This window comes from Apodemus sylvaticus, chromosome 22 (genome assembly GCF_947179515.1).
Source record: "Apodemus sylvaticus chromosome 22, mApoSyl1.1, whole genome shotgun sequence".
Taxonomy (NCBI): Eukaryota; Metazoa; Chordata; class Mammalia; order Rodentia; family Muridae; genus Apodemus; species Apodemus sylvaticus.
The window spans coordinates 33,986,975-34,014,260 of NC_067493.1; the positions used below are offsets into that span (position 1 = coordinate 33,986,975).

At 49.1% G+C, this 27,286-nt stretch overlaps 2 protein-coding genes across 5 annotated transcripts; one reads left to right on the forward strand and one right to left on the reverse strand.

Moving 5' to 3' along the window:
• Positions 1–529: 529 nt before the first annotated feature.
• On the reverse strand, positions 530–11,937 carry Trim50 (tripartite motif containing 50). Of its 2 annotated transcripts, none has more exons than XM_052168371.1 (6): positions 11,539–11,937; positions 8,390–8,485; positions 4,616–4,846; positions 4,503–4,522; positions 1,876–2,003; positions 530–1,382 (listed from the first exon to the last, which is right to left on the reverse strand). In XM_052168371.1, the coding sequence occupies exons 1-6, from the start codon at positions 11,935–11,937 to the stop codon at positions 802–804; spliced, it is 1,455 nt and encodes a 484-aa protein (XP_052024331.1). In that variant the 3' UTR covers positions 530–801. The 2 variants fall into 2 exon arrangements, with proteins under 2 accessions (XP_052024331.1, XP_052024330.1); XM_052168370.1 differs by having other exon boundaries at positions 4,503–4,525.
• A 3,577-nt stretch (positions 11,938–15,514) lies between these two features.
• Positions 15,515–26,907, forward strand: Fkbp6 (FKBP prolyl isomerase family member 6 (inactive)). Of its 3 annotated transcripts, none has more exons than XM_052168553.1 (8): positions 15,515–15,571; positions 15,786–15,903; positions 17,397–17,486; positions 18,312–18,514; positions 19,765–19,884; positions 24,285–24,479; positions 24,837–24,946; positions 26,817–26,907. In XM_052168553.1, exons 1-8 carry the CDS (start codon positions 15,515–15,517, stop codon positions 26,905–26,907), a joined length of 984 nt encoding a protein of 327 aa, XP_052024513.1. The 3 variants fall into 3 exon arrangements, with proteins under 3 accessions (XP_052024513.1, XP_052024515.1, XP_052024514.1); XM_052168554.1 differs by lacking the exon at positions 15,515–15,571 and adding an exon at positions 15,638–15,694; XM_052168555.1 differs by lacking the exon at positions 19,765–19,884.
• The last annotated feature ends 379 nt before the right edge of the window (positions 26,908–27,286 follow it).

Genomic DNA, 27,286 nt, shown 5'->3' on the forward strand with positions numbered 1-27,286 from the left:
GGCCCTTAAGAGCACATACTGTTCCCAGACCTTTTGTAATGCCACTTCCAAGGGATTCCATAGTTTCTGACTGTTGGCTTACAGACGACTTTGCAACTTGTCAGGTACAGCAGCCGCGTGTAAGAGGACTGCAGTCACCACTCAAGCCCCCTCTTCTTTCACTGTCTCTGTCCCCACGTGCTCCTGGCCTCCCTCTCTCTCTCTCTCTCTCTCTGCCCCACCCCCTTCCCTGCCTCTGCCCCTTTCCAAGTCCCCGCTCTCTTCCTTTCCCAACAAACTGTCGCTTGGCGTGATTCCTCAAGGGGACACTTTGGCGACGCCTGCCAGGCCCCTTCTTATACACGCCACAGCCCCATTACACTGCTTTATATTTCATAACACCTCTGTGGGCACAGCACCACCCCCAAGCATACACCTAGATAAGAATAGATATTAAAATAGTAGTAGTAATAATTAATGAGGAAAATGTCAAATTTATTGTTTTTTAATAGATGTTTGAAGGTCCCGGTGATAAAGATTACATACGTGAGGGAATGTTTTCTGCCCTCTGCTGGAAGAGTTAGGAGGCACAGGGCTGCTTCATAAATTGGGTGGATACAGGACCTGGTCAGGTACAAGGTGGCGTGCATACCCCTAGGTGGCGAGGAAGAAGCTATATCCCCTGACATAAATGTTGCAGGGACGCAGGTATGAAGAACCTTCTCGAGCAGTCCAAACATTGAGACCCAGCAGAACCCCTCAAATCCCCGTGTCTAGCAGGACAGGTTTGTCCCTGTACTGGGCAGACAGTGCCAGGACAGCCTATACGGGCGCAAGCGTGAGGTGGCCAGGCCCGCTGGGTGGGGGCAGCACCATGGGCAGCGAGTTGCTGCCCCTCTCGTGCCAACACGTGTCCAGGATAGGGTACAGCTTGCCCTGGAAGTCAGCCTGGAAAGTGTAGAGTGTCCGCAGGTCATCGAGGCGGTCAGCATCAAAGAACGTGAGCTCACCCTGCTCGTAGTGTAAGTAGACGCCGATGCGGTGAGGGTGGCCAGCCACGGGCAGCGGCAGCCGTGGGCAGCCGAAGGCCTCGTACACCCGACCCTCTTTCAGGCCAATGAGCCACACCCCGTGCTCTGGGGACTTGTTCAGCTTGCCTTTGCGGCTGGCTGTGCCCTTGATGACCCCCAAGCGCCAGTCGCTCTTGCTCCCCACCACCACTTCCCAGTAGTGGCGCCCCCAAGAGAAGCCCTTGCTAGCCAGGACGCAGGTGCTGTAGTCGAAGCGCTCGGGTTGGCTGGCTCGTCTCTGGGCAAGGAGGCCGCAATGCACCACGGTGTTGCCCTTAGAGAGCTCCAGGAGAGGGTGCGCAGTAGCCGGGTCCAGCTTGAGAGATTCTGGAGCTAGAAGAGAAAGAGGCCTGTACGTGGCTCTCAGAGAAGCCACAGACCCTGCCCGGGGGGTGATGGCAAACTCTGAGTCCTCAAGTACGGAACTGTACTGTGTCCCCAGGACCTGGAAGGGGCAGGCACAGGGCTGTGTGGATGGAAGAGGTGCAGGATGGACGGGGCGGGGGAGGGTAAGTGGATGAGATGGGCGGGGTGGGGGAGGGTATGTGGATGATATGGGTGGGTAGTTGGGCGAATGGATGGGGTGGGGGAGGGTAAGTGGATGAGATGGGCGGTGGGTGGGTGGATGGGTCACACCTGTGAAGCGCATTGGTCATGGCCACTGTGGAGGAGTTCTGCTAGGGAGCAGTGTGCTGCTTTGCAAGTGTGTGCGCCTGCACAGCCACTCCCACACTCTCCTCCCCACCCCATGCAGACCCCCTTTAAGTTCGCTCTATGCCTCTACGTACCACTGATGAATTGGGAGGATCACAGCTTGAAGCCTCACCTGGCAGAACCTTCCGGAAGAGTCTCTTCCACACCGTCAGTTTGATGTCAGCCTGGTGGAGAGCTGGCTTGAAGGAGATCGGGCTAAAGACGCCGCCTTCCCAAGGCCGAGCCTGCTGGACCTCTGCCCTGTGTGCGTGGATGAGTTCCAGTGGTTGGGGGCCTCTGCATCAAGGCTGCCTCCCACCCTCCTCCTCAAGTGGGGGCCCATGGGAATAAATTCACCACTCAGGCCACACATTCAGGAGACCACCCGTTCCTCTCCTCAGGCCTCCTTCCTGGAGAACATGCCTGCTTCCTAGAATTGGGATTGTCAGGGAGCTGAGGACGCCCCGAGGAATTGTGCAAAGAGCAGGTGAAGTCTTGAGGGGGCGCAGTTGTTGACTTGGGCGTGGCCCAGGTCAAGGACCGCAATGTTCCAGACCCCTGGGATGCCAAAGCCTTCCTGTTGTCCCAGTGCAAATGTTGACAGCGTGTAAAAGTCTCAGTGTTTGCAAAAGATGGACTCGTGTGTGCAAAAACTGCAGCTTCCGGGTGTTTGAGCCAAAACTGCCGGCCTGTAACGTAGACACCTCCGGCTAACTCCCTTCCCCACCCCCACACACTGCACCTAATAAGCATTCCAGGATCCCAGGTGCTGTGTAGTTGATGCCACTGCCTCAGAGTGTGCATGTCCCACCTGACCCCAGCTTTTCTGTCTGTGTGTCTATGAACTTGTCCTCTCTTCATTCACTGGATGCCCAGTCAGGGTTCCAGAGTCACACCCTGCAGGGCACGGCAAGGATGCTGCACAACCGCCGTTCTGGACAGAACTGGAAGCATCTTCCACTGCTCAGGTTCAGAAATTTGATCCCCAGGTGGTAGAACTCTTTAGAAAGAGGTGGGGCCTGGCTGGTGGAAGTCGGTCATGTAGTAGGTCTTTGAAGGTTATCCCCACTTCTGGCTTCAGTCTTATTTTTACTTCCTATCTTCAAGCATGTGAACAAGCCCTGAATAGTGTCACACCTTCCTGGCCAAGAGCTGATAGCTGTCCGAAACCAAAACAAACCTTTCCACCCTTAAGTCATTTGCATCAGGTAACGTGGTCTCAGAAAGGCAAGGTCACTAATGCAACAGGTGCCCACAGAGCACAGGTCTGGGGAAACCCGTCTAGCTTTCCGGGGGGCTTGTTAGAGATGCAGATCCTTAGGCCCTGCCCCAGATCTGCTCATCAGAAACTGATCACCCTGGGAAAGTTGTATAATGTATTTTAGCCAGCCCACGAGGTGTTTCTCACGTGTGCTGACACCTGAGACCCACTACATCAGGTGACCTGATTCTGCTCCCAGCAAATTGTCTGTTCATTTCCATCTGTGCTCTGTAGGCACGTAGCCCCAAAGACTACAGAAAACCAGGAGGGCAGACTGGGAGGTAGCTCAGGGGGTAAACTGCCTGCCTGGCAAGAATGAGGACCTGAGTTCGACCCCCAGAACCCACCAGTCATGATGGCTAAAGAGATGGCTCCCTGGTCAGATCTCTTGTTGCTCTTGCAGAGGACCTGGGTTCTGTCACCCCATACACATAGCAGATGACAACTGTCTGCAACTCCAGTCCCCCAGGCTTCACCTCCCTCTCTGACCTCTTCACCCAGGGAGCATACAATTGGTATGCAAGACATGCATGCATGACATCACATAAAATAAAAGGATAAATCTAAAAAGCCAAGCAATAACTACCGGGAAAGCGGGGGCAGACAGATTCCTGGGGCTCTCTGACCAGTCAGCCTAGCCTAGTAGGTGAGCCCCAGACTAGTGAGAGACCCTGTCTCAAAAACAAAAGCAAAAACAAAAAACCCAAGCTGAACAGTGTCTTTACAACAGCCAGGGCTAGCTTCTGGCCTCCACACCCATAAGTGTGCGTGCACATACATAAACTAGAGAGGTGGCTGGCTGAGTGGTTAAGAGCACTGACTGCTCTCCTAGAGGACCCTGGTTCCATACCCAGCACCCACATGGCAGCTTACAACCGCCTGTAACTCCGGTTCCTAAGAATCCAGTGCTGTCTTCTGGCTTCTGTGGACACTTCACCCTGACATACATGCAGGCAAAACACTCATATACATACAATGAGAATTAGGAAGAAAGAAAATAAGGATCCCTGCACGGGCAGGGTGGGCACAGGAACGGTTGAGTTCTCCAGCACTCACTAACCTCCCAAGCTTTGAAGAGTGTTCCCTGCCTAGGCCATCTCCTCTCCCCTTCCTCACACAACAGTTGACTCCACAGACGAACGTCATTCACCACATCCTGTGCTCTGCACACCGCCTCACTCTCATTTCTCTGTCTGCCTGCACACTGCGGCTTCTCAGCTGTCACACCAGTCCCTGGCCATCATCTTCCTCCACAGTGTCGTCATAGCTTGAGGCAAAAATCTGTTGCCATAGCTACCACAGGCTGGGACCAGTGCGCACTTCTAGTCTGTGAGACACTTGACTAGCACTATTTTCCTTGTGCTCAGTGACAGACACACGTGGGGAGCAGCTTAGGGCTAGACCAGAGGAAGGACCCATGTGGATGAGATGCCTGTGCCCAGCCACTGGACACACTACACTGGCTGACCTCTGCCAGCAGCTTCGGCTGAGGTTGTTACCTGGAGGTCATGGAGTGGAACTTCTGGAAGAAAGAGAGGGACAGGGGGTTACTGCTGTGTCCAAACTAGGCATTGTTGAGGAGGAAGCGGGGACCACGCTCTTGTCCACTCACCCGGATGAACTCGTGGTGACTCTCGCTTCCAAACTCCTCCAGCACCTGCTCCGCCTGGGCCAGTCGCTCCTGAGCGCCCTGAGCCTGCTCCAGCTGCATGTCCAGCGAAGCCACCAGGCCGCGCGTATGGCCCTCGAGTCCCTCCAGGCAGCGGGCTTTCTCCTCATCCACCAGGTGATGCAGCTCCTGGAACTCTCTTCGGATCACCCAGCTGAAGACGTCGGACTCATTCTAAGACAGGAGGGCCAGTCACAGTGCGGTCACAGCCGCGCATCCCCAGGGCCTTGTCTCTCTGGCCCAGCCTGAAGGGGCTCATCCTAGATGCCAAGCGGGCTGATGATAGCATACAGTTCATGTGACTGGGGAGCCCTAGAGTGACCGGCTTCTATTTTATATTTTTTAATTTTTTTGCAGTACTGGAGATTGAATCTGGGGCCTCGTGCATGCTAGGCAAGTAAGCACCTTACTCTATTCCTAACCCTGACCCTGATCCTAACCCTGGAACCCTCTAACAGCCAGTGTGTGGTCATGGCTGGCAGTTCAGCTAAGCCGTTGTTGGGGATTTTGCCAACAACGAGTCTCGCTTTGGAGCTTTACAGAAATGGTTTGGCTAATTTTGCTGAGTCATGGTTTGATTTCTGTGGGAACTGAGCCAGGGTCTGATCTTTGATCTTGTTGTTGTTGTTGTTGAGTCATGGTGTGCTTTTTACTGTGTCATGGTTTGCCTTGGTCATGTTTGGCTGTATTTATTTCTCTTCAGTACTGCTAGGTTTGCATTTGCAGCTGTTAAGTATTGAAGACATGAGGTATAAGTTCTCTGTATTTAAGCTACACTTTCTTGTTTTCATTGAAATATGAAGTTGCTTATTATGAAAAATGGGATTTTTTTTCCCCAATGGGCTTACAAAAAACAAATGCTTAGAGCACAAAGGTTTGTTCTTTGTACTGGCTGGTTTTGTGTCAACTTGACACAGGCTGGAGTTACCAGAGAAAGGAGCTTCAGTTGGGGAAGTGCCTCTATGAGATCCAGCTGTAAGGCATTTTCTCAATTAGTGATCAAGGGGGGAGGGCCCCTTGTAGGTGGTGCCATCCCGGGGCTGGTATTTGTGGGTTTTATAAGAAAGCAAGCTAGGGGAAGCAAGCCAGTAAGAAACATCCCTCCATGGCCTCTGTATCAGCTCCTGCTTCCTGACCTGCTTGAGTTCCAGTCCTGACTTCCTTTAGTGATGAACAGCAATGTGGAAGTGTGAGCTGAATAAACCCTTTCCTCCCTATCTTGGTCATGATGTTTGTGCAGGAATAGAAACACTAAGACACTGTTTTATCAAGATCACTGCCCATGGTCTCCACTTAGCTTCGAGTTAGGAAACAATCCTAACAGAGTTAAGGTTTATTTGTAAATGTGCCTTTGTCAAACTTTATCTATGTGTTATCAACAGCTAAGTTTGAAAGCACTGTTCGTTCGTAAATACTGGTGTAAGTGACCTTCTGAATGTTCAATAACCATACTTGGAGGCCACCACCGATAATTGTCTAGGGGCTAAGATGGCAGCCAGTTCTCTTGCCCATGCTTGATCCTAGGTCAGCCACATTCCAGGGAACAACAGGATGCCTCTCAAGGGGCCCCGAAGCTTTGACAAGTCGCCAGTCCTCATCCTCTTGACCAGAGAGAGCTGTGGTGACCCAGGGTTTACCCTTCTCAGGAGTGTAGGCTCTGAAATTAAGGATAGCCACAGAATGAAATGCCTTCAACACTGCTGGGGAAGCCACCTGGTAGGCACGACCCTGATGGATCCCACAACACGATTGGTAGAGGACAGGTTAAAGGGGCAAGGGCTCCGACGGAGACCCCACATTGATCCCAACTGATCTTGAGCATAAAAATAAACTTGGTAAATATTTGGTCAGATCAATGGTCTTTTGTTTGTTTGTTTGTTTGTTTGTTTTTTGAGACAAAATTTCTCTGTGTAGCCCTGGCTGTCCTGAAACTCACTTTGTAGACTAGGCTGGCCCCAAACCAACAGAGAGCTACCTGTTCTGCCTCCCAGGTGCTGGGATTAAAGGCCAGTGCTACTACTGCATGGAGGTAGTGTTTGTTGTCGTGGTAGTTGCTGTTAAGGACAGCCAAAGAGTAAAATGATTTGTAATAATACAAAATAAAAGAAGTAGGACCAGTTATGGTGGCACATGTTTTCAGTCCCAGCAGGCAGGACACAGGCAGGTCTCTATGAGTTCTAGGACAGCCTAGAACTACATATCTAGGGCTCCATAGTAAGACCCCGTGTCAAAGATAAAATAAAATAGCAAAATTAAAAGAAAAGAAAAAAAAAGAAAAAGAATTAGATTCAGCTATAGAAAGGGACAGGCAGGTATCACATGCTTCCTACCAAACCCTGAGTGTGGGATACTACTAACAGGACAGGTCGGACAATGGCAGCCATCCAGCTGCAGTCGGGTTAAAGGGCCCTCAGGCTTTTCTCATAGTTTAAAAGAAAAACAAAAACAAAAACAAAAAAATCACCATCAGCTGGTCAGGGGTGGTTCACACCTTTAATCCCAGCACTGGAGAGGCAGAGGCAGGCATATCTCTGTAAGTTCGAGGCCAGCCTGGTCTACAGAGTGAGTTCCAGGACAGCCAGGGCTACAAAGAGAAACCCTGTCTTAAAAAAAAAAAAAAATCTCCATCATCTTTCTCCTAAGGCTCAGGAAAGCTGAATGAGCACGTGTAGCATTGCTGTCCCTTCTCTGCCACCCCTACACTGACAGCTCTGTGTCCAGACTTTTGTACCCCAGTACCTCACAATAGCTGCCAAGGGCAAGCAGACACAGGTGGCACCAGGGTATGGAGGAGAGCTGGTTCCAAGCTCTGGGACTTTATCTCTGGGACTCCCGTCCTGTCTTATCACAGCCCCAAAGGACACTGAACAAAAGCCAACTTGGAACAAGTTCTGACAACTGGGTCCAATTCCCTTATAAGGAATGGAACCGTCCCCCAGCCTCCTGGGAATTCTTTGAACTTGGCTTTGTGTGGAAGGCACCCTCTTAAAGGTGAATAGAAGGCTAATTAGAAAATACTCGGGGTGTGGTTCAGTGCTAGAACTCTGTGCTCACAACAACTGGCAATAATAAAATTAATAAAAATAAGGTCAGAAAATGTGGGTCAGGAACATAGCAATTGTCTAGAACCCCTAGCAAAGGGCTTGGGAACAAGGCTCAGTGGTAGAGCCCCTGCCTAGAATCCCCTAGTGAGAGAGGCTGGGGGCGTGGCTCAGTGGCAGAGCCCCTGCCTAGAATCCCCCAGGGAGGGGCTGGGGGCGTGGCTCAGTGGCAGAGCCCCTGCCTAGAATCTCCCAGTGAGGGGCTGGGGGCGTGGCTCAGTGGTAGAGCCCCTGCCTAGAATCCCCCAGGGAGGGGCTGGGGGCGTGGCTCAGTGGTAGAGCCCCTGCCTAGAATCCCCCCGGGGAAGTGGCTCAGCAGTCCAGCACCTGCCTAGCAGGCATGAAGCACTGCATTAACTAAACACTGCATTCCCTCTCCAGCACTGCACAGACTAAGCAAGGTGGGACACACCAATAATCAGCACCCAGGAAGAGGATGACTAGGGATGAAAAGTTCAAGGTAATTCTTCGTTACATCAAGAGTTCAAGATTAGCCTGGGCTACACAAGACTGTCAGAAAGAGGGAATGTGGGTTGGCTGGGAGAAGGGCTGGGAAACACTTCTGTAGGATCAGGGTGGGTGGATCTTGGGCCCCAGGCAGAGGGAAGAGACTCACAATAATCCGGGTTCTGTTGTTCACCAGTTTGCCTATGTGCTCCTCCACGCTCCTGTGATCCTCCTTCAGCTCGGATATGCGGCCTGCAAGCTCTTCCTGGAGGTGATGAGCCGTGGTCCTGTGAGTAGCTGGCCAGTGCACGTTCCCTTTCTGTGAAAACCCTTTCCCTTCTGAGACGTTCCCAGTCACATGACAGTGGAGCCAGAGGAGCAACCCGAGCTTCCTAGTTGCCCTCCACACCCAGGTGAAGAGCATTAAGAAAGGCAAGGTAGTGGGACATGCCTGTCATCCCTGCACTCAGGACACCCGGGCAGGAGTTCAAGGCCAGCCTGCATCCCAGGTAACCAGACTGTCAGGGAGGGAAGGAGGGAAGGCCGAGGAAGGAGGGGGAGGGGGAAGAGAGGGGAGAGAGGAGAAGGGAGGAGAGGTGAGAGAGAGGAAGGAGAAGGGACGGGAAGGAAAGGAGGGAAGGAGAGGTGGGAGAGGGGAAAGCAGGGGAAGGAGGGGGCGAGGAAGCAGAGGGTAGGAAAGGAATGGGGGAGGAGACAAAGGAAAGGAAGGTTTATTTTAAAAAAGCGAGGTGCTGGAGAGATGGCTCAGTGTCTGAGTCCCAGCACCTCCGTGGCAGCTCAGAAGCGGCTCTGACTCCAGTCCCAGGGGATCTGACAGCCTTTTCTGACCTCCGTGGGAACTAGGCATGCACATGATACACTCACACAAAACACTAATGCACATAAGACACAAGTCATCTACAAAATAGTCTTAGGAGAAGGAGGAGGAGGAGGAGGAGGAGGAGGAGGAGACGGAGGAGGAGGAGACGGAGAAGGAGAAGGAGAAGGAGAAGGAGAAGGAGAAGGAGAAGGAGAAGGAGAAGGAGAAGGAGAAGGAGAAGGAGAAGAAGAAGCAGCCAGCAAGCCTGGGCTACACGGTGACTGATGTCCTGTTCTTGTTTGAGACACACAGGCAAAGAGCATTTCCAGAAGTCTGAGGAGGGAACAGCCACACTCACTTCCTTAAGCAGAGAAACTGAGTCATGGGGAGAGGAAGCTATGCAGCCAAATCACACACTTATATCCTAGCTCAGGAGCCTGAGGCAGGAAGAGAGTGAGTTCCAGGCCAGCAGGATAATGTATTGAGAGCTAGTCCCTCTCTGTCTGTCTGTCTATCTCTCTATATACATATATACATACACATACACATATACATACACATACACATACATATATTAATGCAAATTGTGTGTGTAGCCAGGTGTGGTGACACAAAGCTTGAATTCTGGCACACGGGAGAAAGATGCAGGCCAATCTCTGTGAGTTCCAGGGCAGTGAGGGCTACACAGAGAAACCCTGTCTCGAAAAACAAAACTGTGTGTGTGTGTGTGTGTGTATGTATGTGTGTGTATACACATGTGCATGCCAAGGCATATTTGTGAAGGTCAGAAGAAGACAGCTTTAAGGAACCTGTATTATCCTTCTACCATACCCAGGGATTGAACTCAGGTCTTTACACTTGCCTGGCAGATGCTTTTCTATGCTGAGCTGTCTTGTGGGCCCAGCTGTCAGCTCAGATCCTTCTGCTTCCCAAGGGCTGTTTTGTTTGCTTGTTTGTTTGATGGCTTTTGTTCCTTATGTTTATTTAGACAGGCTCCCCTTTATATACTCCAGGCTAGCCTCTAATTTTATCTATCTATCCATCTACCTACCTACTTATTTAGTGTGTGCATGTGCACATGTGTGTGTGTGTGTGTATGAGCACACTGTAGCTGTCTTCAGACACACCAAAAGAGGGCATCAGATCCCATTTCAGGTGGTTGTGAGCCACTATGTGGTTGCTGGGAGTTGAACTCGGGACCTCTGGAAGAGCAGTCGGTGCTCTTAACCGCTGAGCCTTCTCTCAGCCCTGGTTTCTAATTCTCGATCCCATTCCCTTAGCCTCCAGAGTGTGCCCCCCCACCCCCGACACTGGCTTCATTACCACCACATTCCAGGCTCCACCCCAAGGCCTCAGAGACACAGGTAGCTGATCTTAAGGTGCTGCCCCTCTGATTCCCAGGATACCAGGACAGTCAGCTACTGTCCCCTCTGTTCCTCCTCATGATACCCTCTCTTCCTCTCCCTTCACATCCTGAGGTTTCATGTAACTCAGGTTAGCCTCAAACTTGCTGTGTAACCAAGGCTGACTTTGGACTTCTGATCCTCCTGCTTCTGCATTAGGTATTCACCCCTAGACCTGGCTCTCCATCTCACTGTCCCTCCTGAAGTGTGTGTGTGTGTGCGCGTGTGCGTGTGTGTGTGTGTGCATGTGTGCACATGCATGTATGTGCATTTGTGAGTGTACATGTGTGTGTGATGCACAGCACACACATATATGAGTATTGTGGCTCAGCAGGTAAAACCTGATGATCTGAGTTTGGTCGTGGTGGAATAAGAGAAGTGATTCCTTGAAGATGTCCTCTATATGCGTGTCCACACATAAATGAATAAAAAACATAAAAAGAAAAAAATCTATTGTGGCGCATGCCTATAATCTCAGCTCTGTGGAGAATGAGACAAGAAGATTTAGAGTTGAAGGCCAGTCTGAGCTACAAATAACCCACTACCAAAAGCCATACCACCGAACCTCAGATGTTGCTTAGTGGCAGAATGCTGCTTAAGCTATAAACTAAGACTTAGATTCCATTCCTAGCGCAGCAAGCAAAACCAAATAAAAACAAGCCAGAGATACAAGGGAAAAGAATAGGAAAGGTCTAGCAAGGGTTTCCCCATAATTCTTGCCCCTGTGAGTCTCAGGACCCCAGTATATAAGCAGCTCCTCAAAAACCAATGATGAGAATGTGGAAGAAGAGAACTGACTTGTCATAAATTGTCCTCTGACTTCCACATGCATGCTGTGGTACACGCGTGCACACGGTCAATCAGTCAATAATCACGTAAGTGTTAAAAACCAATGACTGAATGCATACTTGTGTGTGTGTGTGTGTGTGTGTGTGTGTGATATACTCCCAAAATGGAGTAGGAGGGGAAATGGAACCCTGGTGCAGTAGCCTTCTTCTACCGCGTGGAGGCGCAAGAGAAAACTCGTGAGAGCCGCCCTTTGCTCTGCTCCCCCCCCCCCCCCCCACCACCTAGAGGCCCGCCCGCCCCTCGCACCTTCATGCGGCTGTAGACGGTGGAGACTGGTGTGACTCGGTGGTGTTGGTGGGAGCCCAGCAGGCCACAGAGACCACAGATGAATTCCTGGTCTTTCTCGCAGAAGAGGCTGAGAGGGTTTCGGTGGTGCACGCAGACGGTGGGCTCTGTGTCCCCCGGGAGCCTCAGAGCATCGATCACCCGGGCCAGGGAGACATTAGGCCGGGAGCTGCTGCAGTCTACTGACTGACGACACACAGGACAGCGCAGCTCGGAGTCCAGGTGTTGGGACAAGGACTCCAGGCAGTCCTTGCAGTAGGAGTGGCCGCACTGTAGCATCAGAGGCTCTTTGAAGACCTCCAGGCAAATGGGACACTGCAGCTGGTCCTGGAGTTCCGGCACAGTGAGCCGCCAAGCCATGTGCCCAGCTCAGCTGCAACACAGGCGGCAGGGCAGTGGGTCCTCTCTCCTGCCGCTCCCTCCCTCTGTCATATTTGCAACCCCCCCCCGGGCCTCCCCAGGGCTGCTGAAAGCTTGGGGAGAGAAGGATGCCAGTCCTGGATTCTGACCTTAGCATACTAGGACCCTGAGCCTCAGTTTCCCCATCTGAGAAAAAAGGATTTAAGTAGAAAAACAATGGCCACTATGAGTCTGGATATACAGCTCAACAGGGAATGTAATTCAGAGGTTGTTCTAGCATACATGAGGTCCTGGTTCAGTCTCCAGCACCACAAATATCATATAGAGCTATGACCCGCCCCTCCCAGCATCGGGGGATTGAACCCAGAGCTAGGCAAGCATTCTACGGAGGAAGTAAACCCCCAGCCTTCTTTTTACCCTTTTTTTTTTTTTTTTTTTTTTTTTTTTTTTTACCTTTTATTATATGGAAGTACACCATAGCTGTCTTTAGACATCAGATCTCTTTACGGATGGTTGTGAGCCACCATGTGGGTGCTGGGACCTGAACTCATTACCTTTGGAAGAGCAGTCGGAGCTCTTACCCACTGAGCTATCTCTCCAGCCCCTTTACCTTTTTAAAAAGCTCCCCCCCCCCTCCTTACTACATTTTAAGACAGGCTCTCATTAAATTGCCCTAGAGCAGTTATTCTCAAGTTGTGGACTGCAATCCCTTTGCGGGGGTGGGGGTGGGGGGTGGACGACCCTTTCATGGTGGTTGCCTAAGACCCCCCCCCAGGAAAATGCAGATGTCTCCGTTACAATTCATAACAGTAGCAAAATTACAGTTATGAGGTACCAACAAAAATACTTTTTTGTAGTTGAGGGGTCACACATCATGAGGAACTGTGTTAAAGGGCTACGGCACTAGGAAGGTTGGGACTACTGTTCTAGGGGTTTCAGAGCCCCAGCTCCAGCCAGGGATTCTACTTAAAGGAAGAGTCTCTCTTGAGACCCAGAAATCTGTAATATACACCTTCCAGCCAGGCCCTTTTTGTTTGTTTTGTTTTCTTTTCAAGACAGGGTTTCTCTGTGTAGCCCTGACTGTCCTGAAACTCTCTCTGTAGACCAGGCTGGCCTCCAACTCACAGAGATCTGCCTTCCTCTTCCTACCAAGTGCTGTGATTAAAGGCAGGGACCACCAGCGACCTGTCCCCTAAGCAGTCTTAAAGCAAGATTGGTACTTTTTCCTTGTTTATTTTGTCTTTAGGGATAGGGCTCATGTAGCTGGAGATGGCCTTGAACCCTGTATGTAGCTGGGAGTGTGGGTGTGCTCCACTAGACCCAATTTAAACAGTTGTGGGTGGAGAACCCTGGGGGCCTCAAGCATGCTTGGGAAGTCGGTATCTACTCACTAGCTACATCCTGGACAACAAGAGCGAAGTCCCTTGTCCCAGAACAACACTGTCCCCGGAGAGTCTGCGATAAGGAGCCTTGGGCGTGCATCTTCCGAAACAGAAACAAAGTCTCCACTGACCGGGAGAGCAAGCCAACCCCCACCCCAGCTCCCGCATTACCTGACCTCCCGTTGTCCAGCAGGCTTCCCACTAGGGCCTCAAACTAGCTGCTCTCTCTGGGCAATCAAACCTTTTCTTCTTCCCAGAATGGGGCAGCTGACACGGAGACCTGGGGCACCCAGCTGGATACAGACTCCACTGCCTGCTGAATGCCCCTTCTCCCATCCCCTCCCCTTTCCCAGCAACACCTGTGTCCTCAAGGTCATCCAGAATCAGGTGGAAAGTGGGTCACATACCACGAGACTGAGGCGGCAGCCTCTGTTGGGTCCCTTATGATAACCTAGACAGGCAGATTGTGGCCTTGCCCGGGAATGGGGGAGGGTTGAGACAGGGCATCTTTTATACTTAATAACTCTGAACAAGAGCAGGTATGAGATACTTATAATGAGCTGCTTTTCGAATACTCCAACCCGGAATTTTAAAGGTATTTTATTTATTTAGATTTTTCTCGTTTTAGAAGTTTGGGTCGCACATGCACACACAATGATAAAACACACTGCTTACTCTGATTTTTTTCATTCGAGGGGTAACATGAGCAGATCTTAACCCTACAGTGTAATGTGTATCTTATTTGCATACGTTCACGCTCAAGGTCAAGTTGTACACTGGACAGGGCAATGTACACCTGCAATCCCAGAACTTGGAAAATGCTGACCGGAAGTCAGAAGTCAAGTTCATTCTCAGCTACACAGCATGCCCAAGGCCATCCTGGACCTCATGAGACTATCTCTAAAGCACAAAAACAAAAGATCTAGTTGTAGAGAATTTGCAGAATCAGTCCCTTGCCGCCTGCCACAACAGGCCCTCCAATCAAGACAGTCACGGTCCTGGTTTGTATCCTCCTACCAGCTGCCTGCATGTATGTATGTATGTATGTATGTATGAATGAATGTAACATTTATTGTGTGTGCTTGCAGGTGCAGGCCACCTTGTGCATGAGAAGCCAGGGGGTAAAACTTGCAACCCTCAGTTCTCTCCTTCCCCCCGTGGGTCTTGGCTGTCAGGGTTGGTGGCGCGCACCTTACCCACTTAGCCATCTTGAATAGCATTGTTTGTCTCTGGTCTTTTGGGGAGATAGAACCAGCGTCTTGCACATGCTACAAAAGCACTGTACTCCTGAGTGACCTCCCTAGCTTACGGGGTCTGTTTGTGAATTTGATATGAACAGGACTCTTTGACACAGGACGCCTTTCTGTCAATGTTACTAAAATATGAACTTTTAACATCTGAAATCTTGGCGCCTGCTGTGGTGGCAAACACCTTGATTCCCAGCACTTGGGAGGTGGAGGCAGGTGGATCTCTGTGACCAGACTACATAGTGAGATCCTCTTTATAAAAGAAAAAAAGAAAGGAAGGAAGAAAGGAAGGAAGGAAGGAAGAAAGGGAGAAGGGAGGGAGGGAGGGAAGGAGGGAGGAAGGAAGAAAGAAAGAATGAATGAGACAGAAAGAAGGAAAGAAAGAAATAGGAAGGAAAGAAAGAAAAAGGAAGGAAAGAAAAGTGGAATCTGAGGTTGGAGACTTAGCTCAGCAGCAGAAAGCCTGCCTGGACTCCCCAGTAAAGCAACTGGACGCAGGATTCAGAGATGGGGCACCTACTTAGAATCCTCCTGGGGGTGTGGCTCAATAGTAGATCGCTTGCTAATATTTACTACGTCTATAGCCAGAACCACACCATAATAAGCTACCGAGCATCCAACTAGTTAACCACGAGGCAAAAAGCACGTGTCGCTTTCAGTCACTCGTTTTGTGGCGATGTGTCCCATCTATGACAGAACGCCAACCATAACAACAAGAGACCAAACGGAAGGCTTTGTGCCCTGTAGAATGCTTTGTCCGAAGCCCTCCCGGGCCTCCAGCATGCTTTGCGCCTGCCATCACGTGCGTAGCGCGTGCCGGGGAGACCCTCGGCGCATGCGCGCCGCCCGTCCATCCGTCACGTGCCGCTTTCTCGTGCGCAGCCCGCGTAGTGCCTGACTTCCGGGGGCAGTTTCCGGCGAGGCCTCTGGCGACGGTTGAGCGGCAAGATGAGCGTCTTCTCGCGCCTCAGGAACGGAATCCCACCGTCGCGAGACGACTGCCAGGTACCGAGAGGGGGGGCCGGGGAGCCCGGGGACACGAGCTGGCGGGCACCCGGAGCGAGCACGGCCATGGGTGGCAGCACCCGAGGCCCGGGAGCCCTGGAAGGGGACGGCGTCCTAGGCCAGGTGAGGGCGGGAACATGGCGCGGGCCGAGGCGACGACGACGACGAGCCAAGCTGCTCGCACCTCTGAGGCCTGTGGCTTTCTCTCCACCAGTCTCCCTATGAGCGATTAAGTCAACGCATGCTGGACATTTCCGGGGACCGAGGTGTGCTGAAGGACATCATCCGAGAGGGCGCTGGCGACCCGGTGACACCAGACGCATCCGTGCTGGGTATGGAGACCACCATTGGCTCGTCCTTGGGAAATTGGGGTTTAGGTTTGGGGGTTTTTGTTTTGTTGTTGTTTTTTGCTTATTTTTGAAATCGGGTCTCATGCAACCCAGACTGGCCCCTTGACTGCCGTTGTAGCAGAGGTTGACCTTGAACTCCTGATACTCTTTCCTGCCTTTCAAGCCCTAGCCTGATGGATGTGTGGGCACCACTACATTCTATGTGGTGCTAGAGACAGAGCCCCCAGGGCATGTATACCAACCCCCCCCCCCCGTTGGTTTAGGGTGTTCTTTGTCTCAAGGTACCCTGGAATTGAACCTGGAACTTTGGTATCTTCAATTGGTGATTGCATATTTCCAAAATAACGGCGTTTTTTTTTAATGGGATTGGATGTGTTTCCCCTGGACGGGTTTGGTTTTGAGAAACAATCTCCTGTATCCCAGGCTGACCTCAAACCCTATGTAACTAAAGATGACTGACTTAGAACCTTTGTTTCCCCTCCCAGATTGCTGAGATGACCCACGTGTGCCACCGTGCCTGGTTATGAGGGGCTGGGGATGGAACCCTGGGCCTTCCACATGCTAGTCAGACATTCTACCCACTGCGCCACATCCTCAGCCTTTTTTGTTGTTGTTTAATCTGCTTTTTTGTTTGTTTGTTTTTGCTTTTTTCGTTTTGTTTGGGGGGTGGATGGGTGGTTTTTTGTTTTGTTTTGTTTTCATTTTTGTTTTCCAAGACAGGTTTCTCTGTGTAACTGCACTGGCTGCTCTGGAATTCCCTTTGAAGATCAGGCTAGCCTTGAATTCACAGAGATCTGCCTGCCTTCCCTGCTTCACCTTCCAAGGTGCTGGGATTAAAGGCATACACCTTTGTTTTAATTTTTTGTATGTTTTTGAGGTATGGTTCACTGTTTAGTCCTGGGTGGGCAGTAACTCTATGTAGACCAGGAAGGGCAATCCTCAAAACTCAGAGATCCACCTTCCTCTGCCTCTACAGTGCTGGGGTTAAAACTGTGCATCACCAAGTCCAGCCTTTTTTTTTTTTTTTAAGACAGGGACAGAGACTGTATCCCAAGCCAGTCTCAAATTGACCCAAGCCTGCCTCAGCTTCTTTAGGGCTGGGGTGACAGGTGGCTGCCAGTCTTGCCAGCCTTGAGCTTTAAAGACACAAAACAGGCTTGGCTCATCAGGAGAGCTCTTGAACCTCCGAGCTGAAAGTCAAATGTTCAGAACACCACAAGGAGCTTTCCTGGGGTCTAGGTGCCAGGCAGTTAAACTCATTTAAGACCCCCACCCGGGACCTCTGACCTTGGCAGGTATCTGGTGCTAGCATAGAATTTGCAGTGTAGCTGAGGCTACTCCTGTCTCCACTTTGCCAAGTGCTGGGATTCTACACATCCTCCACCATGCACAGCTAATTGCAGTGCTATGATGGCTCTGAGGGTGTATTAGGAATGGTTTCCTCACATTTGTGCTTTCTTTCCCCTCTGCCTTAGTGAAATATTCTGGATACCTGGAGCACATGGACAAGCCTTTTGATTCTAACTGCTTTAGGAAAACACCTCGGCTGATGAAACTTGGAGAAGGTAAAGTCATCTGGGGTCATCTGGGCAAAAGAAGACAGGCCATGTTTTAGGAATGACAGTTGAGACTGTCTTCTAGCATCCACATGCATGTGCACACTCATCAACACACACACACATATCTCAAGAGGCCATGCTTAGATGATAGAACCACATGTTACAGACCTTGTTAGGGCTGGGGAGGTTGGTCTCTAATCTAGAAATGTTAGCGAACTGAATGGAACATGGAGCTCTGAGGAGTGATCTGGGTCTGCTTGGTGATACTACAGTTACACTCCTTATGTCAGGGTCACGGGCACTCTGTGGAAAAGAAGGCTTGAGATGAGAGTCCTGAGGTTTGAATAAGGTTTCAGTTGTGGGACTTGAGAAATGGCTCAAAGGTTAAGAGCAATAGCTGCTTTTCCAGGAGACAGAGTTAGGTTAACAACACCCATACAGCTTACTGTCATCTATAACTCCAGTTCCTGGAGACCTGATGCCCTTTTCTACCCTCTGTGAACACTGATTCAATGAATTTGGCACACATACAAACAGGCAAAACACATACATAGAAGTACACATAAAAGTAAAGGAAAAAAATCTTAAATTTCAGTTAGAGTAGATAGACCACAGGCATTGATGGCAGAGAACTTAAAAGAAAACGGACTATGCAACAGAGGTGGAGCCTGCAGAAGGTGGCATTTGGGAAAAGCAGGATAGCTGGAGCAAGACTGAGCACTGAGTTGGGCACCCACTGCAAACGGCTTGGGTGGAGTAGGGGAAACTGGTCCCTGTGAACGGACAGAATGCTGAGTGAACCTCAGTTGAGTCCTTGGTCCTGTCTTCCAGATATTACCCTCTGGGGCATGGAGCTGGGCCTTCTGAGCATGCGCAGAGGGGAGCTGGCCAGGTTCCTGTTCAAGCCTGCCTATGCGTATGGTACCCTGGGGTGCCCGCCCCTCATCCCTCCAAATGCCACTGTCCTGTTTGAGATCGAGCTGATCGACTTCCTGGATTCTGCTGAGTCAGACAAGTTTTGTGCACTCTCAGCGGTAAGTTCCAGACCTCGGATTTTCCTGCACTTTCTAAATGGAGGGAAGGGATCATGTTTAGGTGGCTTTGTTAGAATACCCGCCCTGGGTTCCACCCAGCCTACTGCACAGTGATGTCTGCTTTCCTCTGTCTGAGGTAATGTATAAATTAGCTCTGTATTAGCTGTTTGCTGTTTAATTATCCTTTGCTTAGTTCTCACTACAAGTTGGTGGCCACTTTTTAGGAAATTAGATACTGGTAGTTTAATAGTAAGGGTTATTGAGGTTTGGAGATGTGATAGAGTTCTTGCCTAGAACTCTCCACTAAAGGGCTGGGACTATGTTTGTCAAGTAGTAGAGTGATAATATTAATAAGCCCTGAGTTTTATCCCCAGGCCCATAAAAACAAATTAGAGAATGGGTCCTTCCTTGAGAATTGAAAAAGGCTTTGACTTTCAGGCAGTGGTATTGCACGCTTTAATCCCAGCACTCAGGAGGCAGAGACAGACAAACTATGAGTTCGAGGCCAGCCTGCTCTACAGAGTGAGTTCCAGGACAGCCAGAGCTACACAGAGAAACCCTGTCTCAAAAAAATAAAAAAAAAAATTAAAAAAAGAAAAAGAAAAGAGAAAAGGCTTTCACTAACTTGACAGACTAGCATGACGTGAGATGCAAGCTGAAGCAGTTTCAGGGAAACTGGGACATAGACAGTTTCCTAGCCTGAGTCTTGGCTTTCCTGTGTGACCTCTAGCTTCCTAGCCACAGAAGCAGAACCTGTCATCAGCAGCCACACATATGTGGTGGCAGCTGGGCGTCCACTGCAGGCTCTGCTCCAACATAGGATTTGGTGGAACACACTAAACTGTCAGGGCTGCAGTGTCTCACTGTTGTCGTATCTTTCCAGAGTCCACCTTCCTGCACTTACCTGGGGTTCTGAGTTACAGGCTATCAGCATGAGCATGTAGAAGCCCCTGGGCCCTAAGCCAACTGGGACCTTCCAAATTTTTGTTGAGTAACTGGTTTGGGTTTGGCAGACTCCTTCAGTTTTTTATGATTCCTTCTGCTTCTGGGGGAATCTGAGAAAGACCACAGCAGCCACTGACACCTGCTCCTTAGATGGGCTCGTTACAGTATGCATCTGTGTGGCCTCCACACACACGAGCAGTAAGTTCATGGTCCCAGAGGGAAATGTTGATGATTGTAACGTGGCAGCCATTGTGCCACTGGGGCTTCTAACTCCGCATGACACTCCTTTTGTCTCTGCTCTTCAGGAGCAGCAAGAACAGTTTCCGCTCCAGAAAGTCCTCAAGGTAGCAGCAACTGAGAGAGAGTTTGGCAACTACCTTTTCCGCCAGAATCGCTTCTGTGATGCCAAAGTGAGATACAAGCGGGTAAGAATGCTATGGAAGTGTGTGTTCCAGAAAACTTACCTTTTAAATTTTTATGTGCACGGCTGTGCAGTCTGTGTGCATGTCTGTCCACCATAGGCAGGCCTAGGCCAGAAGAGAATGTCTGGTCCCTGGGAATTGATCCCCAGGAAATGGAGTTTCAGACAGCTGGAGACACCATGTGGTGCTGGGATTCAAACCTAGGTCTTCTGGAAGAGACCTCTTGACCCATTTCTCCAGCCCAGAAAACAGATGAGCATAAGCTTCATCTGTTTTTCTACTCTTCATGGGCAACCATTAAGATCACATTAAGCTGGGCCTGGTGGTTCATGCCTGTAATCCCAGTACCTGGGAGGCTGAGGTAGGAGGATTGTAAGTTCCAGGCCTGCTTGGGCTTCTTAGCTAGACTCTGACTCAACAGAATGGAGCTGGGAAGGTAGGTTCAGCGAGTATGAGTGATGCTTCAGAAGGGTGAGGATCTGGGTTCAAATCCCAGCGCCCACATAAAATGCTGGCATGGGTGCTGGAAGGACCATGTAACAGTGAAGAGAACTTACTGCTCTTACAGAAGATCGGAGCTTCAGTCCCAGCATCCATATGGCTCACAGCTGCCTGCTACTCTAGTTCTAGGACTATGATGCTCTCTTTTGCACCCAGGGGTTCCTGCACCCACATAGTACACATACATTCACATAGGCATGCACACTTAACACATAAAGGTTTTGTGGTTGTTGTTGTTTAAGCTAGGCATGTCCATGTATATGCTCAATCCCAATATTGTAGGAGGCCGAAACAAAAACATTGCTGAGACTTGGCTCCAAGTTCAGTGAGAAATCTGGTCTCAAGGTATAAAATAGAGCAGTGGTTCTCAACCTTCTAACGCTGCAGCCCTTTAATGCAGTTCCTCATGTTGTGGTGACCCCCAACCACAAAATTATTCTTGTTGGTACTTCATAACTGTAAGTTTGCTCCTGTTATAAGTTGTAATGTAAATGTGTTTTCCAATGGTGTTAGGTGACCCTTGTAAAAGGTTTATTAAACTCCTAAAGGGGTTTCAGAACAGTCTGCAAGTTGAGAGCCTCTGAGGTAGAGTGATACAGCAGGATATGTGACAGTGTCCTCTGCCCTCCACATATGTACATACATATACACATATACAGAACAAAATCCTTATGGTAGAAGGGAGTGACTGAGGGGGAGCTTGGGAGTGGGCTGGTGTGAGGCAATGTTCTGTTTGTTGATCTTTTTTGGTTTGTTTGTTTTTAAGATAGTGTCACTCTATAGCCCAGGCTGGCCTCAGGCTCATAGCAGTCCTACCCAGCCTCTCGAGTGCTGGGGTTACAGGCATGAGTCACAAACCTGACTATCTGTTGGTTCTATTTGTTTGTCTATTGAAGGCAGAGTCTCACTGTGTAACCTTAGCTGGCCAGTACTTGCTTTGTAGACCATGCTATCCTTGAACTCACAGAGATATACCTGTCTCTGCCTCCCGAGTGCTAGGATAAAAGGCATGTACCATCATGCCTGGCCTGCATGTTGATCTCTATGCTGTTTTCCTGGGTATATTTGAGTTAGGAAGCTTCATTAAGCTATGCACGTTTTCCTACCTATGTCCATAAGTATTTTAATAATTACCATCCTGGGGAGGTGGAGAAATAGCTCAGTTTGTAAAGAGTTTGAAAGAAAGAATTATGATATGAATTTGATCCTGAGAATCCATATTTAAAAATAAAGGATAAGGACCAGGTGTGGTAGTACCTACTTGTAATCCCAGTATTGGGAAGACAGAGACAGGCAAGTCCCTGGAATTCCCTGACCAGCCAGCCTAATCCCCTAAACTGGTGAGCTTCAGGTCAGCAAAAGACGTGTCCAAAAGAACAAGGTGAATGAATGGCTCATGAGGAGTGATACCTGAGGTGGTCTTCTGGTCTCCACATTCACTTACAGGCACACCCATGCGTACATCCATACATACAAACATGCAAATACAAAAAAATACTGCTCCCCAATTTTTATTAAAATATCCTCCATCCAGCATTACCTCTCTCCAGCTGTAGCTGATTTTCTTCATTGTCTTTGCCATCTGTAGAATTTCCTGTCCCTCTGACTATGGAGACTGGGTCACTCTGTGGCAGGTCAGGTCTCCAGCTATAAGGCTCTTGGGCAAGCAGGTGAGACAGAGGTCTGTTGTGCTGTCTGTTGTGGAAACAGAACTATTTCACACAACCATTAACAACACTCCACCTGCCCATTCCAGAATCAACAGTCTTTTCGGTTTTATTTCTCCAGGAAACAGCCCTGAGCTGGGAATACAGCTCAATTGGTAGAATTGGTACACATGAAACCCTGGGTTCCATCCCAGCACTGTGTATAACAGGTATTCTCTTTCTTGGATTAGAGACAGGAGAACCAGAAGTTGAAATTCAGACTACAGACATCACTCAGCAGCTAAGAGTGCAGAGGACTGAGTTCTGTTCCCAGCACTCAACATTAGGCAGCTCACAACTGCTTGTAACTCCAGCTCCAAAGGCTGTTATCTATATATGTTATCTCTAGTCTTTACTAGCACCTGCATTCATGTGCATATACCCACAGACAGGCACACAGATAGGTATTCATACACATAATTAAAAATAAGAAATGTGTTACATAGTGAGTTTGAGGCCAGCCTGGGCTACAAGAGACCTTATCTCAAAGATTAAAAAAGGGGAAGCTTAGAATGGTGGTGCATACCTTTAGCCCCAGTACTTGTGAGGTATAGGCAGGCAGGCCCAGTCCCAGGTGCATGGTGCTTACTCTCTCTTGTTCCTCTATTGCTGTGAGGTCAGGCCAGCCTGGTCTACATATTAAGTTCCTAGACAGCTAGGGCTATATAGAGAAACCCTGTCTCACACAAAAGCAGATAGAGGGTATTGAAAGGATGGTTCAGCAGTTTAGAGCATTTCTGTTCCGACAGGACCCAAGTTGAATTCATGCACCCATATAGTACCTCACAGCCATCTGTAACTCATACCTCCAGTTCTAGGAAATCTGATGCCCTTTTCTGATCTCTGGGCACCAGGCATACATGCACACAAACATACAGGCAAAGTACCCATACACATAAAACTTAAAAAAAAAAATTAAGTAAAGAAGAAGCTGGATGTGTTAGCACAAGCCTGTAATCCCAGCTCTTGGGGAGGCAGAAGTAGGTGTATCTCTGGGAGTTTGAGGCCATCCTGGTCTACATAGTGAGTTCCAAGACAGCCGGGGCTGTAGAGAAAGACACTGTCTCAAACCCCACGTCCCAGGTTTTTTTTTTTTTTTTAATTGTGTGTATGTTTCTGTGTAGGGGTGTATGTATGTGATAGTGCTTGTGCTAATAGAGGCCAGAGGCATGGGACCCCTATAGCTGGGATTACTGACAGTGGTGAGCCACCCAATGTGGGCACTGGGACTCCAACTTGTTCTTGACTCTTGGCGGGTTTATTGTCCTTTCTCCTTTTGAGGCAAAAAAGGAGAGTATGTTGTCTGCAGACTGTTGTCTGCCTCACTTGGGTTTACATACCTTCTCCTGTTAGAAACCTTAAAACTGGGCTGAAAGGATGCCCCTGTGGTTAGAAGCCTGTATTGTTCTTGCAGAGGACCTGAATTCAATTCCCAGTACCCACATTAGATACAAGATCACAAATAACTCCAGTTCCAGGAAGATCTGATGCCCTCTGCTGGCCTCCATAGGCATTGTGCTCACTTGCACGAATCCTATCCCACACATACATATTTTTTTAATTTAGTTTTTTAGGGCAGAGTTTCTGTGTAGCCCTGGCTGTCTTAGAGCTTACTCTGTAGACCAGACTGGTCTGGAACTCAGAGATCTGCTTGGCTCTGTCTCCTGAGTGCTGCGATCAAAGGTGTGCTCCACAAGCTCTTGGCCATGTCTTAGGGTTTTCATTGCTGTGAAGAGACGCCATGACTAAGGCAGCTCTTATAAAGGGCAACATTTAATTGGGGCTGGCTTTCTTGTTCTGAGGTTCAGTCCATTATCATCATGGTGAGAAGCAATGGCAGCATCCAGGCAGGCATGGTGCAGGAAGAGCTGAGAGTTCTACATCTTGTTCTGAAAGCAAACAAAAAAAGACTGCTGTCTTCCGGGCAGCTAGGAGGAGGGTCTCAAAGCCCATCCTCACAGTGACACACTTCTTCAACAAGGCCACGCCTACTCCAACAAGGCTACTACTTGGGTTAAGCATATTCAGACTTCCACAGCACACATACATAATTAAAACAATCAAAACACATCTTAAGTCTTTTGACTTTAATATATTAATATGTTTTGTGAGTTCTTTCGTATATCAGTAATTCTGTGTGCCTTGTAGGGATGTAAGTCTGTCCCTCCTGACCTTTGCTTTCCCTCTGCTCTCCAGGCCTTGCTGCTGCTGCATCGACGCTTGGCCATCTGTGAGGAGCAGCACTTGGTAGAACCTGCTGAGCTTCTAGTCCTCCTTAACCTGTCCTTTGTGTACCTGAAGCTAGACCGACCTGCCATGGCCCTGCGCTATGGAGAGCAGGCTCTGCTTATTGACAAGAGGAACGCCAAGGCCCTCTTTAGGTGTGGGCAGGTGAGTTGAGGGTCGTGGGAGAGGGGCTGGACAGCAACTCAGCAAAGTGCTGGCCAGGCATGCAAGTCTGAGAGCCTGAATTCATTCTCTAGAACCCACAGTACTGCACTCCAGCAGTGGGGAGGCAGAGACAGGTAGATCCTTGGAGTTCACTGGCCAGTTGGCCTAGATGAATTGGGAATCCCTGAGTCCCAGAGGAGTACCTTATCTTGAAAAATAAGGTGGGTTGCATCCAAGAAGGAACCCAGGTTCACCTCTGGTCTCCATCCACATGTGCACTCCCACACAGAGCAGGAGGTCTCACTTGGGCTACGACCACAAATGCTAACCCTCTAATGTCTTGCTCTTCCTTCACAGGCTTGCCTCCTCCTCACTGAGTATGAGCAGGCCCGGGATTTTCTAGTGCGAGCTCAGAAGGAGCAGCCCTGTAACCATGACATCAATAATGAGCTGAAAAAGCTGTCCAGGTGAGAGCCAAGGGCAGAAGTGTGACCAGAGGCACAATGAGAGTGCTTGTGAGAACTGTAGTCCAACCAACCATCTGGATAAGAGTACAGGCTAGGAATGCTCAGAGCACAGCCTCAGAGCAGCCATCTCACCCGCACAGTTCCTCATTCATTGCCCTAAACTGGTTGTTCCTGTGTGAGGAAGCTTCACTTCTGAGCATCTCCCTCCTTTCTGTTGTGCCACACTGAAAATCAGCTCTCCCTAGAGAAGTCAGCCCATGCAACTCTTTGGTGTATATTTGCAAGTGAGTGTGCAGACCAGAAAACAATGTTGAATGTGTGCCTGGGGTGCAACAGTTAGACTGGGCTGGTGGCTAGTCTGTAGGTCCTCCTGTCTCTGTCTACTGCTACCTCATTCCCCACTCCACCCCATGCTGGACTTAGTGACACATTCTGCCCACTCTACCTGGTTCTTACGTGGTGCTGAGGATCCAAACTTGGATCCTCACTTTCCCAACTAAGCTATGTCTGTAGTCCCCATTGACCTTATAAGGGTCCTGTGCAAACCAGGTGTGGTGAGCCAGTCTAGTAGTCCTAGCACCTGGGATACTGAGGCGGGAAGATCACAAATGCCAGACCTTCTAGGGTCTGAGTAAAGTATTCTATACCCTTCTAGGCTCAAACACCAAAAGGTTGGTGAGCTAAGAGTACTAGTCATTCTGATCCCTGGGACCTCACAGTGAAGGAGAGACCTGGCCTACAACCTGTCCTCTGACCTATGTATAATGTGTGCATGCACAGACTAAATAAATGTATAAAAATCCTTTTTAGATCTCCCATAATAAAGTAAGTCTTGAATCCCAACACTCAGGAGGCAAAGGCAAGTGGATCTCTAGATTCAAAGCTACCCTTGTCTACAGAGTGAGTTCTAGGATAGCCAGGGCTACATCTTGCCTTTAAAAACCAAAGTTAATTAATTGTAAAAAAAAAAAAAAAGCTGTACTTAAGACGCTAACTATCCTCAAAATCACCCGAGACCCCGTCTTCCTGATGAATCTTTCTAGAACCACAAATGAACTGGTTCTGTATAATTCATTCAGACGAGGAAGACATTAACCTTTTAGAAATACAAGTTTTGGGAGGTCACTAAGTTCAATGGGTAAAGTCTTGTGCTGCAAAGTCTGATGGCCTAAGTGTTCAATCTTAGGACCCATATGATAGAAGGAGGAAACTCATCTCTACCAGTTGTTCTCTGAACTTACAGACACTTCTCCCTCAACACATACATTAGTAAATGAAATTATAAAAAAGAAAAAAAGCTTTATAAAAAATTTCACTTTTTCTGCTTAGAGAAGCTGTGTTTGTTGTAGAGAACGTGAGAACATCTTCCCATAAGTTCTAGGATAGCCACCATTTTTAACATGTCTTTTTTTCTTGCCTTGATGAGTTTTTCTCCTTAAGGTCAAGCATTCCATCACCATTGCTGAGGCGCATGCATCACTTTCATTTGGATGCAGTCTCTTTGCTGCTTCCTTTCTGGTATGGAAAGTATCCTCTCAGGTTAGATACTGAATTTTGGGGCAATCTGATAATGTTTTAGGAGGAAAGAGCTCAAAATGAGTTCAACCACACTTAGAACAAGGGTCATTTAGCAGGTATTGGCCTCAGCCCACTAACAGTGGCTTCTGCCTTCCCAGCTGCTGTCTTTCAAATGATGGCCTTGTGTCCAGGACCTTTGTCAGTGGGCTTAGCCTTGTTTGCCCTGGCATCTCCACAGTGTTATCTTCATTGACTTATACCAATGCTGACTTTTTAGTGGCTGTAACCAGAGAATTCCAGCCACCAGATGTCACCTCCTGCAAACTTAGAAAGCCTGCCTTTCTCTCCACAGCCACTACAGGGACTATGTGGATAGAGAGAGAGAGATGTGTCACCGAATGTTTGCTCCCTGTGGAAGCGGCTCCTCAGTGGGAGGAAACTGAAGGTACTTAGAGGGCTGGGTATTCGTGAAAAGATCCAGGGTTCTATCCATTGGGCAAGATGCTTCTCCTCGGGAAGGCTTGCTGACCAGTGGCTCTTGCCACTGAGAACAGAATTTGACAAAATATGCTGTTGGGGCCTTCACACAGAGTGGTTCACTAGAGGAGCACTTGGAGGTTACATTAATGTTTGGGAGGTCCTGAGCTCTCAAAAAACTTTTCCATGGTTTGTGAAATTAAACTCTTCCTCAAAGTTTCCTAGAACTGAATTCATTAGTGTGACACTTTAGCTGGACTTGAAAGAGAAAAATTGAGTTTCTTTGTTAATATGTTTTGGAGATAATTTCATACAGTCCAGGCTGACCTGGAATTCACTATGTAG